Source organism: Mobula birostris, chromosome 4, assembly GCF_030028105.1.
Source record: "Mobula birostris isolate sMobBir1 chromosome 4, sMobBir1.hap1, whole genome shotgun sequence".
NCBI lineage: Eukaryota > Metazoa > Chordata > Chondrichthyes > Myliobatiformes > Myliobatidae > Mobula > Mobula birostris.
This window is the reverse complement of record NC_092373.1, coordinates 182,868,320-182,881,061: the sequence shown is the minus strand read 5'-3', so window position 1 is coordinate 182,881,061 and position 12,742 is coordinate 182,868,320. Positions and strand designations below refer to the sequence as shown.

Genomic DNA, 12,742 nt, shown 5'->3' with positions numbered 1-12,742 from the left:
TCATTAGGGGAGTCATCTAAAGTCTGCTCACATTGGGGTTATATATTCAATCCATTTATTCCAGGTTTGATAAAATTTTTCCACTGAAACTTTTCAAAGTCTCTCTTGCCGTGCTACCATTTGGAGCGAAGATATTTAGGGAAGATTTAGCCTGTTTTTTGAATTGGTTTGCATTGAGTTGCATGAAACAGTTAATGTGTTCAAACTGTTTTGAATAGCCTATTCATAAATGTTTCTTGCAAAGATGACACGGGATTTCCCAAAATGGGTGTGCCCTGAGTCAACATTGACAGTGATGTGTGTCCATATTACTTTCTCTGTCCTTTTGTTTTTGTAGGTCTTTGCTACAAAGCTGACTTACCCTCAGCCAGTGACACCCTGGAACGTGCAGGAGCTGAGGCAAGCAGTGATAAATGGGCCAAATGTACACCCTGGGGCTTCCATGATCATCAATGAAGACGGAACCCGCACCATTCTGAATGCAAACAACGCAAGCCAGAGAGAGGCCATTGCCAAACAACTACTGACACCCAGTACTGGCGAGCAGAATCTGGGGATGAAAATTGTAAGCGGAGGGTATTGGGAATGAAAGCAGTTTAACTGTAACAGGAGAGAAGTAGGAGACTGCAGATGCTGGACTCTGGAGCAACAATCTGGTGGAGGAGCTCAGTGGATCAAGCAGCATCTGTGGGAGGAAAAGAATTGTCAAAACTCTGTATCAGATCCAAAATGTTGACAATTCCTTTCCTCTCACATGCTGCTCAACCTGCTGCGTTCTTCCTGCAGATTGTTTGTAGCTGGAATAATATTTGACTTTGTTCCTGTGGCATAAAGTAATAGTGCACAAGATGTCGACATTGTAAAGGTCAGAAAGATTTGCTTTATTTGTCACATGTACATGGAAACGTACAGTGAAATGCATTTGTTTGCATCAACGACCAACAGAGTCTGAGGGTGTGCTGGGGGCAGCCCGCAAATGTCACCATGCTTCCGGTGCCAAAGTAGCATGTCCACAACTTGCTAACCCTAACCTTTGGAATGCAGGAGGAAACCAGAGCACCTGGAGGAAATCCACGTGGCCTCCTGGAGAACGCACAAACTACTTACAGACAGCAGCGGGAATTGAATCCTAATCGTTAACACTGTAAAGTGTTATGCTACCCACTACACTACCATACCCTTGTTGATTTACTGAAGGCCCAGAAAGCCCGTAGATTGTGTCAAAAAATATTTCTGTAGTGTTTCACTACTTTCTTTACAATGCTGAGCGTGCCAGTGGTGCCAATATTAAGGTCTAAACCTGATTCCAAGGATTTTTCAGTCCTGTTGCTCCTGTGTAGAACTGTCAGAGATATTAAACTGACTATCTGGCTTCCATTTATGGTGGTTGCAACCAGCTCTATGGTATTGGAAAGCATCTTCCAAACTTCCAGATTCAGTGGTACTGGAAAGCATCTTTGAAAAGTAGTATGTACTCCTTAATTAACACTACTTAAAAAAAACACAGATTTCTGCTTGCTACCATACTTTATTTTGCAAGATCTTGTGAAGAGAATGCAACATTTCTCAGGTTACAATGGTGACCCACAGTGTTCAAAGTTAAAAGCACATTTATATTCAAAGTACGTAAACAGTATACAACCCTGAGACTCGTCCTCCCCCAGGCAAAGAACCCATCTAACGAAAAACCCCACACAACAAACACCTAAAGTGCAAAAAAGAGCAAATCACATAGAGAACAAAAAAAGAGCAAATAACACACACAACGTTAAACATCATCAGACTGCAGGGTCCCCGGAAGTAGCTGCAGGCCACAGCCAGAGTCAGTTCCGCGCCGAAGCGCCTCGATCAAATCGTGCAAATAGTAAAAAAGAGTAAACAAAAGCATATTGAACTTCGGAGTCCCCAAAAACGAGTCCACCCCTGCGTTCAGTGCTGAGGACATTAAAGATCAAACGTCAGCCACGAGGCACCAAGGCGATTGAACCTGGGACCCAAGACTCCTGTGCCCTCTGCCGGCAGGGGAGGGAGGGAGGGAGAGAGAGAGAGACAGACAGACACCTGTTCATCTTTCGCTCTTGATCTGTCGATTGTAAATCTTTCACCACTTTAAGTGGGGTGGAGTAATGGAGCCGACCCCAGGCTTGTGTTCTGCCACTAGGAATTGATGACCCCCCTGCAAAGTCCACTTTCGAACTCGCCAAATCCCCCAGGAGATTGCAAAAGCATCAGATTGTTTAGTTTGCTGAAAAATACATCCTCAGATTTGGAAATTACAGGTTGCAATTGTTCATAGGTAGGGAGAAGTATAACAGAATAAGAGTATCTAGTAGTTTCATAAACTATCTACAGAATGTCTCCTTTGGCTGCTGGTGCAAAACCATTGGCTGGGGTTGGTTTACAGAAGCTCAGAGGAGGATGTAAAAGGCACAGGTCTTTGTTTCATATAGAGTGTGATGTTTCAAGCATGGTAGCAGCGAGCAGCATCAACTTACTACAGTTAAGAATTATGAGAGATGTATGGAGTGATTTGCTGGAGGAAATAGTAGATGTAAGTGCAGTACAAACATTCAAAAGATATTTAAATATCTACGTGGATAGGAGTAATTGAGGAGCTATGGGCCAAATGCAGGCAAATGGGTCTAACTGGATGGCAGGGATGAGTTGGGCTGAAGGACCAGTTTCCTGCTGTATTTTCTGTATGACCCATGAGACTCAGATGATTTAGAATACCTCAAACCATCTCAGAAACCATCTTTGTGTCCTGCCTTCTCTTCTGGTTATTACATAGCAGTTGAATACTAGGGCATCTTTTGGAATCTGAAAAAACATCTGGATAATTGCAGCATTTGTGGCCTGCTCAAAATGGGGTGGCATATTCACCTTCTGAGTAGAGTGTGTGGAATGGTGATGCCAGGAACATCGGTGGTTCCTTTAGGAATGAAGTCATCAAAGACCAAAGAGGTTCTATTGTTGTTCTTGTGTGTTGAGTAACATAGCATTGAATTAATACTGTACTAATTTTTGAAAGGTGTGCCGGCACATTAAGAATGGCGATGTCCTGCTGCTGAACCGCCAACCCACCTTGCACAGGCCTTCCATTCAGGCCCATCGGGCACGGATCCTGCCTGGAGAGAAGGTCCTGCGGCTTCACTACGCGAACTGCAAAGCCTACAATGCTGACTTTGACGGTGACGAGATGAACGCCCACTTTCCGCAGAATGAATTGGGACGAGCCGAGGCTTATTTGCTTGCCAGCACTGACCAACAATATTTGGTTCCCAAGGCAAGTACTTGATTGTTAGCCAGTAAGTTAAAGAAATTATCTTCTGATTCCCTTTAGACTTACGGTAAATGTTACTGTTTTGGAAAAGGGGTGCCATACAATTTTTGATCCCTGCATTTTTTTGTGCGTATCTTGTCTATGAGGCACTAACTCATGTGATATGGCCTGATTGTCCATTCTTAGACTTTACTGATGTAAGGTAGGGTTGTGGAGGGAAGGAGGAAATGGGAGATGATGTATTTGAGCCCAATCCCACTGTCAATTGATGACACATTTCACAGTATTTTGTTTTCCTCTCTCATTTTTCTTCCTCTGTCTTTTTTGAGGTGATAATGCATTGACTTGTAATCTTTAAAAATTATTTTGAGATACCACTATTTTGAGGTAACAGGCTCTTTCAGCTCAACAAGTCTGCGCCGCCCAATTACACCAATGTGACCAATTAACCTACTAACCCACCTGTCTTTGGAATGTGGGAAGAAACCCACACGGTCACGGGGAGAACATTCAAACTCCTTGTAGACAGCAGTGGAATTGAACGCTGGTTGCTGGTGTGGTAAGCGTGTTATGCCGACTGCCGCGCTACCGTCCTGTCCCAATTTTCAGACTCTTTATCAGTTTTAATTTCCTCATCACTGACCAAATTACCCCAGAAAGACAATGTTTTGGGGATTTTATTTTTGTGAGTGGATGCAATTTGACACATGCTTTATCATGTACTAATTCCTTTGGGGCGAAAATGTTCTTATTTGTCAGTGCACTGGGCTCCAGCTGATTCTGTGTGTACACTGCATTAAGTTCTGCACCCTATCATCCCTGTTCTTATTGACTTCAAAATACCTCATCCTCTTAAAAATCTTTCAGTATGCCCCCTCTGATCTATTTCTATTGTATCCCCCCTGACTCAAGCCAGCACATCCTTGTGTCCGAGTTACCATGAGACAGGAGCAGAATTAAGCCATTTTGCCCATTGACTCTTCTCTGCCATTCCATTATGGCTGATTTATTATCCATCTCAACCCCTTCTGTCATAGTCATAGTCATACTTTATTGATCCCGAGGGAAATTGGTTTTCGTTCTGACTTCCCTCTGTAACTTTTGATTCTGTTACTAATCAAGAACCGATCAATTTCTGCTTTAAATATAGCCAGTGACTTGGCCTTCACAGCCATCTGTGGCACTGAGTTCCACAGATTCACCACCCTCTGGTTACAGAAATTCTTCCTCATCTCTGTTCTAAAGGGATGTTCTCATATTCTGAGGCTGTGCCCTCTGGTCCTAAACTGCTTCTCTATAGGAAACATGCTCTCTGCATTCACTCCATCTCGACCTTTCAATATTTGATAGGTGCACAATGCAAGCCATCCACTCATCTTTGCTGGCTGTCCCTTCACAAACCATCGCTCTGAATTTAGGATCACTTCTCTAAACCCCTCTTTTCCTTTCATTCCTACCTTCAAAGCTCAATGTATTATTCTCTTGTGAACCGTACTTCATCCCTCTGTTCAGGTTCCAGCACGCTTATTGCCACCAGCTTCTGTAGGGCATTTCATTCTCTTAATTGTTCATGCTGCTGCTGAAGCCCTGTGCTGCAATATTGGGATATCTTATTTCCAGTGAACATCGGCTGAAGCATTAATGTTCACCCTGATGACCGTGAGGTATTGATTTTAGTCAGAGTACTTTGCTTACACTCTGCTATGGATTAAGAGGATTTTGTTCTTCTGTGTTTTGACCTCCCTGAGATGATCTCAGCAATTATGAAATATAAAGGTGACTTGATGGGGCTATATAGGATGATAACAGTCAAAGAATGGACACACATTATTTTTTCTCCCCCAGGGTGGAAATTTTAAGCTGATTGGAGGAGAGTATAGTGGAGGATGTTGAAGCTAGCTTTTTTACTGAGAGCGGTGGGTTTGTGGAACACGTTGTCGGGGTGGTACTAGAGACAAAAACATTCGAGTAGTTTAAGACTTTTAAATAGGCACATGGAAATAAAATTGGAGGGCTCTGCGGAAGGATGGAGTAGGTTAAAAGGTCGGCACAACTTCAGAGCCTGAAGGGCTGTACTGTGCAATACTGTATGAAATGCTTATTGATTACTTTCCACCAGGATGGTAAGCCTTTGGCGGGTTTGATTCAGGATCACATGGTCTCTGGTACCAGCATGACCATCCGCGGCCGATTCTTCACCCGGGAACAGTACATGGAACTTGTCTACCGGGGTCTTACAGATAAACGAGGGCGTGTGAAAATCCTTCAACCAGCGGTGATCAAACCTTACCCACTCTGGACTGGAAAGCAGGTGATCTCATTAGACATCACACGGGCAAAACAGAAACTAGTAAAAGATTAATTAGTTTCATAAAATATATTATGCGTATCTAATACTTCCTAAGCTCATTCACGGTCGCAAGTTAGGACAATTGAAGGACTTTTTTAGTTTACCTGTTTTATTATTATCATAATTGTTTAGGGGAGTAAAAGGAAAAATTTATTTGGTTTAATTGGAGGATATCAGTGACCTTCATACTCCGTTGCTGGCTGACAAAAGTTACTGAGTGGAAACATGTGACAGTTTGGGTAGTTTTCCAAAAGCACCACGTTAATTTGCTGGCACCCTTTGCATAGTAGTAAGGGTAAGCCTTTGACGTCTCAGTCTGGTCTGCCATTCAGTTGGATTGTGGGTTATCAGTAGCTAAATTCTATGTGTTCTCTCCCTAAGCACTCTAGTTGTAACAACTTCTTCCATTTTGTTTCATTCCAATACTTCACCCCAGCCACTTCTTCGGGAAAAAAAATGTTTGTTAGTTCGGGCACTGAGTGACAAACTTGTAGAGAAAAAAAGTAACGGGGAGAACAGGGAGTTAGGCAGAACCCAGAGCCTGTTTACATATTTGGACAGATTGTATTTTCTTGTCTGCTTTTATTCGGATTCATCCCAAGTGTTTTTTTTTTGTCTTGTGCTATTTTCGTTGGCCCCAGACAAAGTTGGGAGAATCCCTTGGGTTCCATTACTGATTAGCAGTGTTTATATTCACGTGTAGAGGTTTAAGCTAAATACAGTGGACAGATTTTGATTGGCTCCTGCAATAAAGGAAGTGCTCTTGCTGTGAGCCTGGACTTGATGCCTCCCGATGGCTATTGCGTTTCTGCGTAGCTTGGAAAGACTTGGCAGCATTTTATACTTCTGCTTCAACAACAAAAGAAAATGTTGAAGTGTGGATTTGGCATGGTTCCTTGTGCAGAGCCTCCCACAGAAGATCAGCACTTTGATTGCAGCTTTAGGTTAAAAAGAGGTGGATGTCAGAGACGAGAACTGTCAGTTCCCCATAGTAAAAGATCGGTGAGGGGGAACTGGAGAAAACCTGCCAGTCAGGAAACACTGATGGCAGGGGCTGAAAGTTGCCTTACCACTTTGTTTATTTAAACGTAAAAGATGAATACAAATGGTGGAAAGTAAGAAAGTTTTCCCACAATTGGGTATCACAGGCTTAGGTTTAACGTGAGAAGAAACAGTTTTAAAGTGGACCTGAGGAGGAAGCTTTGTTCTTACACCGAAAATGGTTGAAAGTGGGGCTGGAGGAGGTTGTGGAATCATACAATTACTATCTTCTGGGCACGAGAGATTCTGCAGATGCTGGAAATTTAGAGTGACGCATACACAAATTGCTGGAGGAACTCAGCAGGTCAGGCAGCTGCAGAATATATCTGCACTCTCAGAAGAATATTGCAGATACATTATACAATTAACAGTCGCTGTTTTCGGCCGAGACCCATCATCAGGACTGGAAAGTAAGTGGGAAGAGACAGAATAAGAAGGTGGGAGGAGGGAAAGCTAGAAGGTGATGGGTGAAGCCAGATGGATGGAAAAGTGGGGGGGGAATGAAGTGAGAAGCTGGGAGGTGATAGGTGGAAAAGGCAAAGGGCTAGAGAAGAGGGAACCTGATAGGAGAAGAGAATGATCAATGGAAGGAAGGTAAGAAGGAGGGGTTACTAACAAGGGATGTAACATTTCCAGACCTGATGATGGGTCTTGGCCCGAAATGCTGACTGTTTATTTCTTTTCATAGGTAATGCCTGACCTGCTAAATTTCTTTAGTGTTTTGTACATGTTACTATCTAGATGCATTTAGACACCTGAGAAAGCAAGGTATAGAAGGATAAAGATGTGCTGCAGATAAGTGAGATTGATGGCGATAGACAAAAAGATTGGCCTGGATGTGATGGGACAAAGGGCCTGTTACTGTGCTACTCTATAACTTTATAAGGTTGATGGGCAATTGCAGAAAAAATTCTGGTTAAGTCTTGTCACTCGGCGACTGGACTGTTGAATGTGATTCCAATGAGCTTCTCGGGTTGCCAGCTCCTTCATCTTGAATTAGCTGGTTTCCAGTTGATGCCGGGAGACAGATCCGACCTCTGCCTCCCTTCCCTCAGGGAATTTGAGCACAGTTAGAGTTCTTTGATGTTGAAAGGTCTTTTGTGGCCCAGATTGAACAGTGCACATATGCAGGGATTAAACAAGGCCAGGTGTGGGCTCCATTGTGAAACCATCTCCAGTCAATAGTCTCCCTCTTTGAATGTTCAGATGAATGTGAGCAATAATTGCTTGGTAAAAATAAAGGAATGGTGCCTGCTGTTTTTTATGATTTGATCTGTAATAGTTGCATTAAGAAAATGAATATGAAATTGGAATGAGGGCAGAAGAAATTTGTACATTCCAACTCCAACTGAAATAGCATAATGGAGGTGAAGGCCCCTGATCATACTATTTGCTGTGAAGATAATATGATGTGTAATTATCCATGAAACAGTATTTAAACTGTTGCTGGCTTATTTCCATTTCCTTCAGTCCGTACGTAAATATACTGCTGTCTGTGCAGGTTGTTTCTACGTTGCTGATCAATGTAATCCCCAAGGATCATGCACCACTGAACTTGATCGGAAAATCTAAAATCGGTGGGAAGGCTTGGGTTAAGGAAGCTCGGCGCATGGTGATCGACTTTGACTCAGAATGGATGTCAGAATCCAAGGTTTGTTTCAACGGGATCTTATAAACATTGAATCGATTTAAAAATTTACCAACATTTAGTACAGCTTCTATGGCTTGGGGGATGTCAAACAGTAGCAGGATGGTGAGCGCAGTGCTTTATAGTGCCAGGTTTGATTCCCGCCACTATCTGTAGGAGCAGCACGGTGGCACAGCAGTTAGCACATCACTTTAAAGTACTCGCTGTAAGATCGCAGTTCAAGTTCCAGCCCTGTCTGCAGGGAGTTTGTATATTCTTCCCATGACCGCGTGGGTTTCCTCCCGCCTTCTAAAGGTGTAGGGTTAGGGTTAGTGAGTTGTGGGCATGCAAAGTTATCGCCGGGAGCGTGGCAACACTTGCAGGCTGCCCAGCACATTTGACACAAATGACACAAATTTCACTGTATGTTTCAATGTACATGTGACAAATAAAGCAAATCTTCTCTCTTCTTCTCTGAGGGGAGACCAGACAGAAGTTTAAAAATAATGAGAGGCATAAATAGGGTAGTCAAAATCTGTCACAGCGTGGAAATATTGAATACTACATGGGATAATTTAAAGATGAGAGGGGGAAAGTGTAAGAGTTAGTTTTTACAGAGAGTGCAAGGTATGTGGAATGCATTGCCAGGAGTGGTGGTAGATGTGGCTGCAGTCATGATAGGGTTCGTTAATAGAGCCATATGAATATGAAGGGATATGGATAATGTATATGTAAATTTAGTTTAATTTGGCATCATGTTTTGCACGGATATTGTGGGCTCTGAGGCCTGTTCCCGTGGTGTACAATTCTGTGTTGACTGTCAAGGTACTTTGAGTTTTATTTGGATGGGGCAGGCTGGATGAGTGGGTTTCAGCAATCTTTTCAAACCACAGAACTGATTAGTATTTTATCTTGAAAATATATATTAGCTACTTATTGTGGTGTGATAATTACAGAAAAACATGTTGGTGGAGGGGTCTTAGCTGGTATAGTAGATCGGGACTCCCCAAAGTGGTGCCCAGGATGCTCCATATTGGCACTTGCCTTCCCCTGATACAGGGAACCAGTGTTGCTGCCTCTCAGCATCCAGGGTTCCAGTGCCAACATCAAGGCCTTTTCCTAAAGCACCTGGTCAGGGTCGGCAAAGCCTGTCCCCGACTTTGGCAAGTAAACAGCCAGAAGTTATTATTGTTATTGAATATTTCTGACATTCAGAAATGTAATATAAAGTACCTTAATTCAAGAAAATAATTTTTAAATTTTGTTTTCAATTTCTTCATTGTCCATGTACATGCTAAAACATAAGCAATTTAAATGAAATATTTTCCCCTCTGCCCCCTAAGTCTTTGCCCTACAAACCCTATTAAATCAAGGGATCTGGTATCCTGCACTAGGACTGATCTGATTCAGGATCCAAGAGGCCTTTTGCTTCTACTTTTCCCCACTCTCTATTTTGATCCTGGAGATTACCAACAAGGTAAGGCTCCGTCACCAGTCCCAGCTCAGAGTTAACTGAGAGCTTCACACTTCTAATCTGTCAATATGCCTCAGTCATCACATTCTCCAAGTATCAGGAGTTATTCCAATTAAATATGCTAACTGATACAACGGAATTGTAATGGGCAGGTTTTGAACCGTTAACTCTGTGAAAAGGAAGTTGATGGAAATCACACTGACCTATTGAAGTGTTGCAGTGCAGCTTGTGATGTCTACAAGGCAAATTTTCCTTCCGTTTGAGTTTTTCGCTTTATCATTGCCCCATTGACATTGGTTGTTCCGAGGTGGCATGGTTAGTGTAACTGTTTTTCGCTAGGAGAGCACTAAATGCACTTGAGTGTTATTCATGGCTCTTTACATTTCAGCGCATTTCAAGTCTATGATTGATGAGACAATCTATCATCGGATTTCTGTTGTTGTAAATATTCTTACCAGGCACTGGCTGTCATCTTATATCAGACTCGTTTAATTCATTTCCTGCAACCAACAAGTGCCCTGATTTCGAGCTACTGGACAATAGCCAAAATCCAGTCTGCCTAGTGTGGTAGATACAGTGAAACTTCCTCAGAGAAGTGATTGTGTCGACGCTCCTTTCTTGAAGAACTCCATCAGTGATTAGCCAATTACATGCTCCACAGCTTTTGCCTCCTCTCTAGGTCAGGGATTCTGGAGGTTGGAAGCTTGGTGGCTGCGAATACAGGGCCACGGTTTGGAAGTCAGAGGGCTAGAAGCAGTCTGTCTTGGGGTTGGAGACCCCTCAGTGTGTGTGTGTGTGTGTGTGTGTGTGTGTGTGTGTGTGTGTGGTGGGGGGGAGGGGGCGGGGAGGTGGGAAATGGGTCTGTGTAGCTGTTGTTGCTTGTTGTATATTGGCTGCAAGTTGTTCTGCTGAACACTGTGACACGCTGTGTTGGTGCCAAATGCGTAACGTCACCTGCAACCTACCCCCAGCGCATCCTCATGTGGTGTTGGTTGTTAATGCAAATGACATGATGCACTTCACTGTCTGTTTCAATATCCATGTGATTAATAAATTAATCTAATATAATTTAATGTGCAACACCTTGGGACATTTCACAAATTTCTGCTGAAGTGACATGTTAACTCAAGTTCATTCTTCCTTGATTTTTTTTTATCAAATTACCACATTTTCACACAGCTGTAACTAACATAGCAGAATATAATTTAATTGTGATATTTACTGAATTGTTTGGATGTGAAGTATTGATGCAGCTTTTCTTTTTAATGGCAGGTTGTTATTTTGAGAGGAGAGTTGCTGTGTGGTGTTTTGGACAAAGCTCACTATGGCAGTTCACCCTACGGTTTGGTCCATTGCTGTCAGGAGCTGTATGGTGGAGAGACTAGTGGAAAGCTATTGACCTGTTTGGCACGGCTCTTCACTGCTTACCTGCAGCTATACCGGGGATTTACTTTAGGTAAAAGATAATTTGCCGTACAATTCTTGCTCTGTTTTCCTACTTTCTAATTCCTAGGTCTGAAAAGACTGTTATTTCAGAACTCCATATATGCTTAAGGGATGAACCCTCCTAGAAAATGCAATACGATAGCTGGATCCTTCTGAATGTACACTGACCTCCCATTAGAGGTTCAAATGGTTCTGTTTATTATCAGAGAATGTATACAGCATACAACCTGAAACATTTAGTCTTCACAGGCATCCACAAGAAACAGAAGAACCCCAAAAGAATGAACGTCAGAAAAAACATCAGAACCCCAAAGGCCCTTCCCTGTGCAAGCAGCAGCAAAGCATCAACCTTCCTCCTTCCCCGCCCCCCGCCCATTCAGCAAAAAGCATCATGCCCACCAACCACCAGGCAATAGCAAAGCACCCAAAGAGAGACCGTGATCTGTGGTTCACCCAACAGTTTGACATGCCACAGGAAAAGGGGAGACCGGCAGTCACTGCCACAATGTTACAGTTTGCCGCATCGCTTTTTATTCCACGATTTTCCGACTTGAGAATTGGCAGCAAACTCTCTCCACATTGGGTGTGTGTGTGTGTGTGAGAGAGAGACGATTGTTCAACCACAGACACATCCGATAACGTACCCGCTGCTGTGAAATCCTGACATTCCTTCTCCCACAATGCCTCAGTCAGCAACGTTGGGCTGGAATCACTGTGGTTGTCCACAGGGCCAGGCAGGGCATCACACCCCGGAGGTGCCATCCTCCATGCCACGCCTCGAGAATGTTGGAAAATGACTCCAGAAACAGGAACTTGTCTGCCATGAAAAACCACAGTTTGAGTGACATTGTGGGTCAGGGGCCCCCGCAGAACCCCAGCCACCTTGAAAAAGAGACATTAAGGAAAATAATTTAAGCTGTTTCCTCAGATGAGCTCAAAGAGGCAGCCATTTGGCACCATCTTACCTCTGCCGTCGCACAAAGAAATAATTGGCATTTGGTCAGATTGGTGCAACTTCAGAAGAAGGAAGTAGAGCAATTAATAAGGTTATTAAAATATATGTAGTGTATATATGAATGTTTGATTAGCTGTTCAGAAGTATTCACCTTAGTTTCTTGGAGCACTTCAGAATATCCCGGTCATAAAGTTAATAAAGAGGACTAAAGCTCATGGTAATTGTAGATTAGGTAACTGGCAAGGAATGGAAAAGTCAACAAGATAAACACACGTGTAAGTTGCGTACATTCTTAAATAAGACAACTGTGGTACTCCAGTTATATTCTCTCTTAATCTTTGCCACTTACTGAAGCCAATTACATAATTTTTACCATCTCCTCTTGTGCTTTTCGTATGACTTACTTTCTTAACTAACTTTGCAACCCCAATCCTCTTAAAGGTCAATAATCTTACTGGCAAATAATTGGAAACTTTATGATAAGATTTTGAACACTTCTTGAATTCTTTTACGTTTATAAATGTACATATTAGGAACAAGAGAAGGCTGCTAGGCCCTTTGGCCAG

General features: G+C 42.8%; 1 protein-coding gene across 2 annotated transcripts in view; it reads left to right on the top strand.

Moving 5' to 3' along the window:
• The window catches only part of polr1a (RNA polymerase I subunit A), a 167,385-nt gene that overhangs the window by 42,866 nt on the left and 111,777 nt on the right, over positions 1–12,742 (top strand). For both annotated transcript variants that reach the window (XM_072256641.1, XM_072256642.1), the window contains exons 12-16: positions 338–565; positions 3,032–3,286; positions 5,403–5,594; positions 8,176–8,325; positions 11,048–11,231. In XM_072256641.1, the coding sequence (XP_072112742.1) occupies positions 338–565; positions 3,032–3,286; positions 5,403–5,594; positions 8,176–8,325; positions 11,048–11,231 (1,009 nt within the window). The remainder of the gene's footprint in view (positions 1–337; positions 566–3,031; positions 3,287–5,402; positions 5,595–8,175; positions 8,326–11,047; positions 11,232–12,742) is intronic.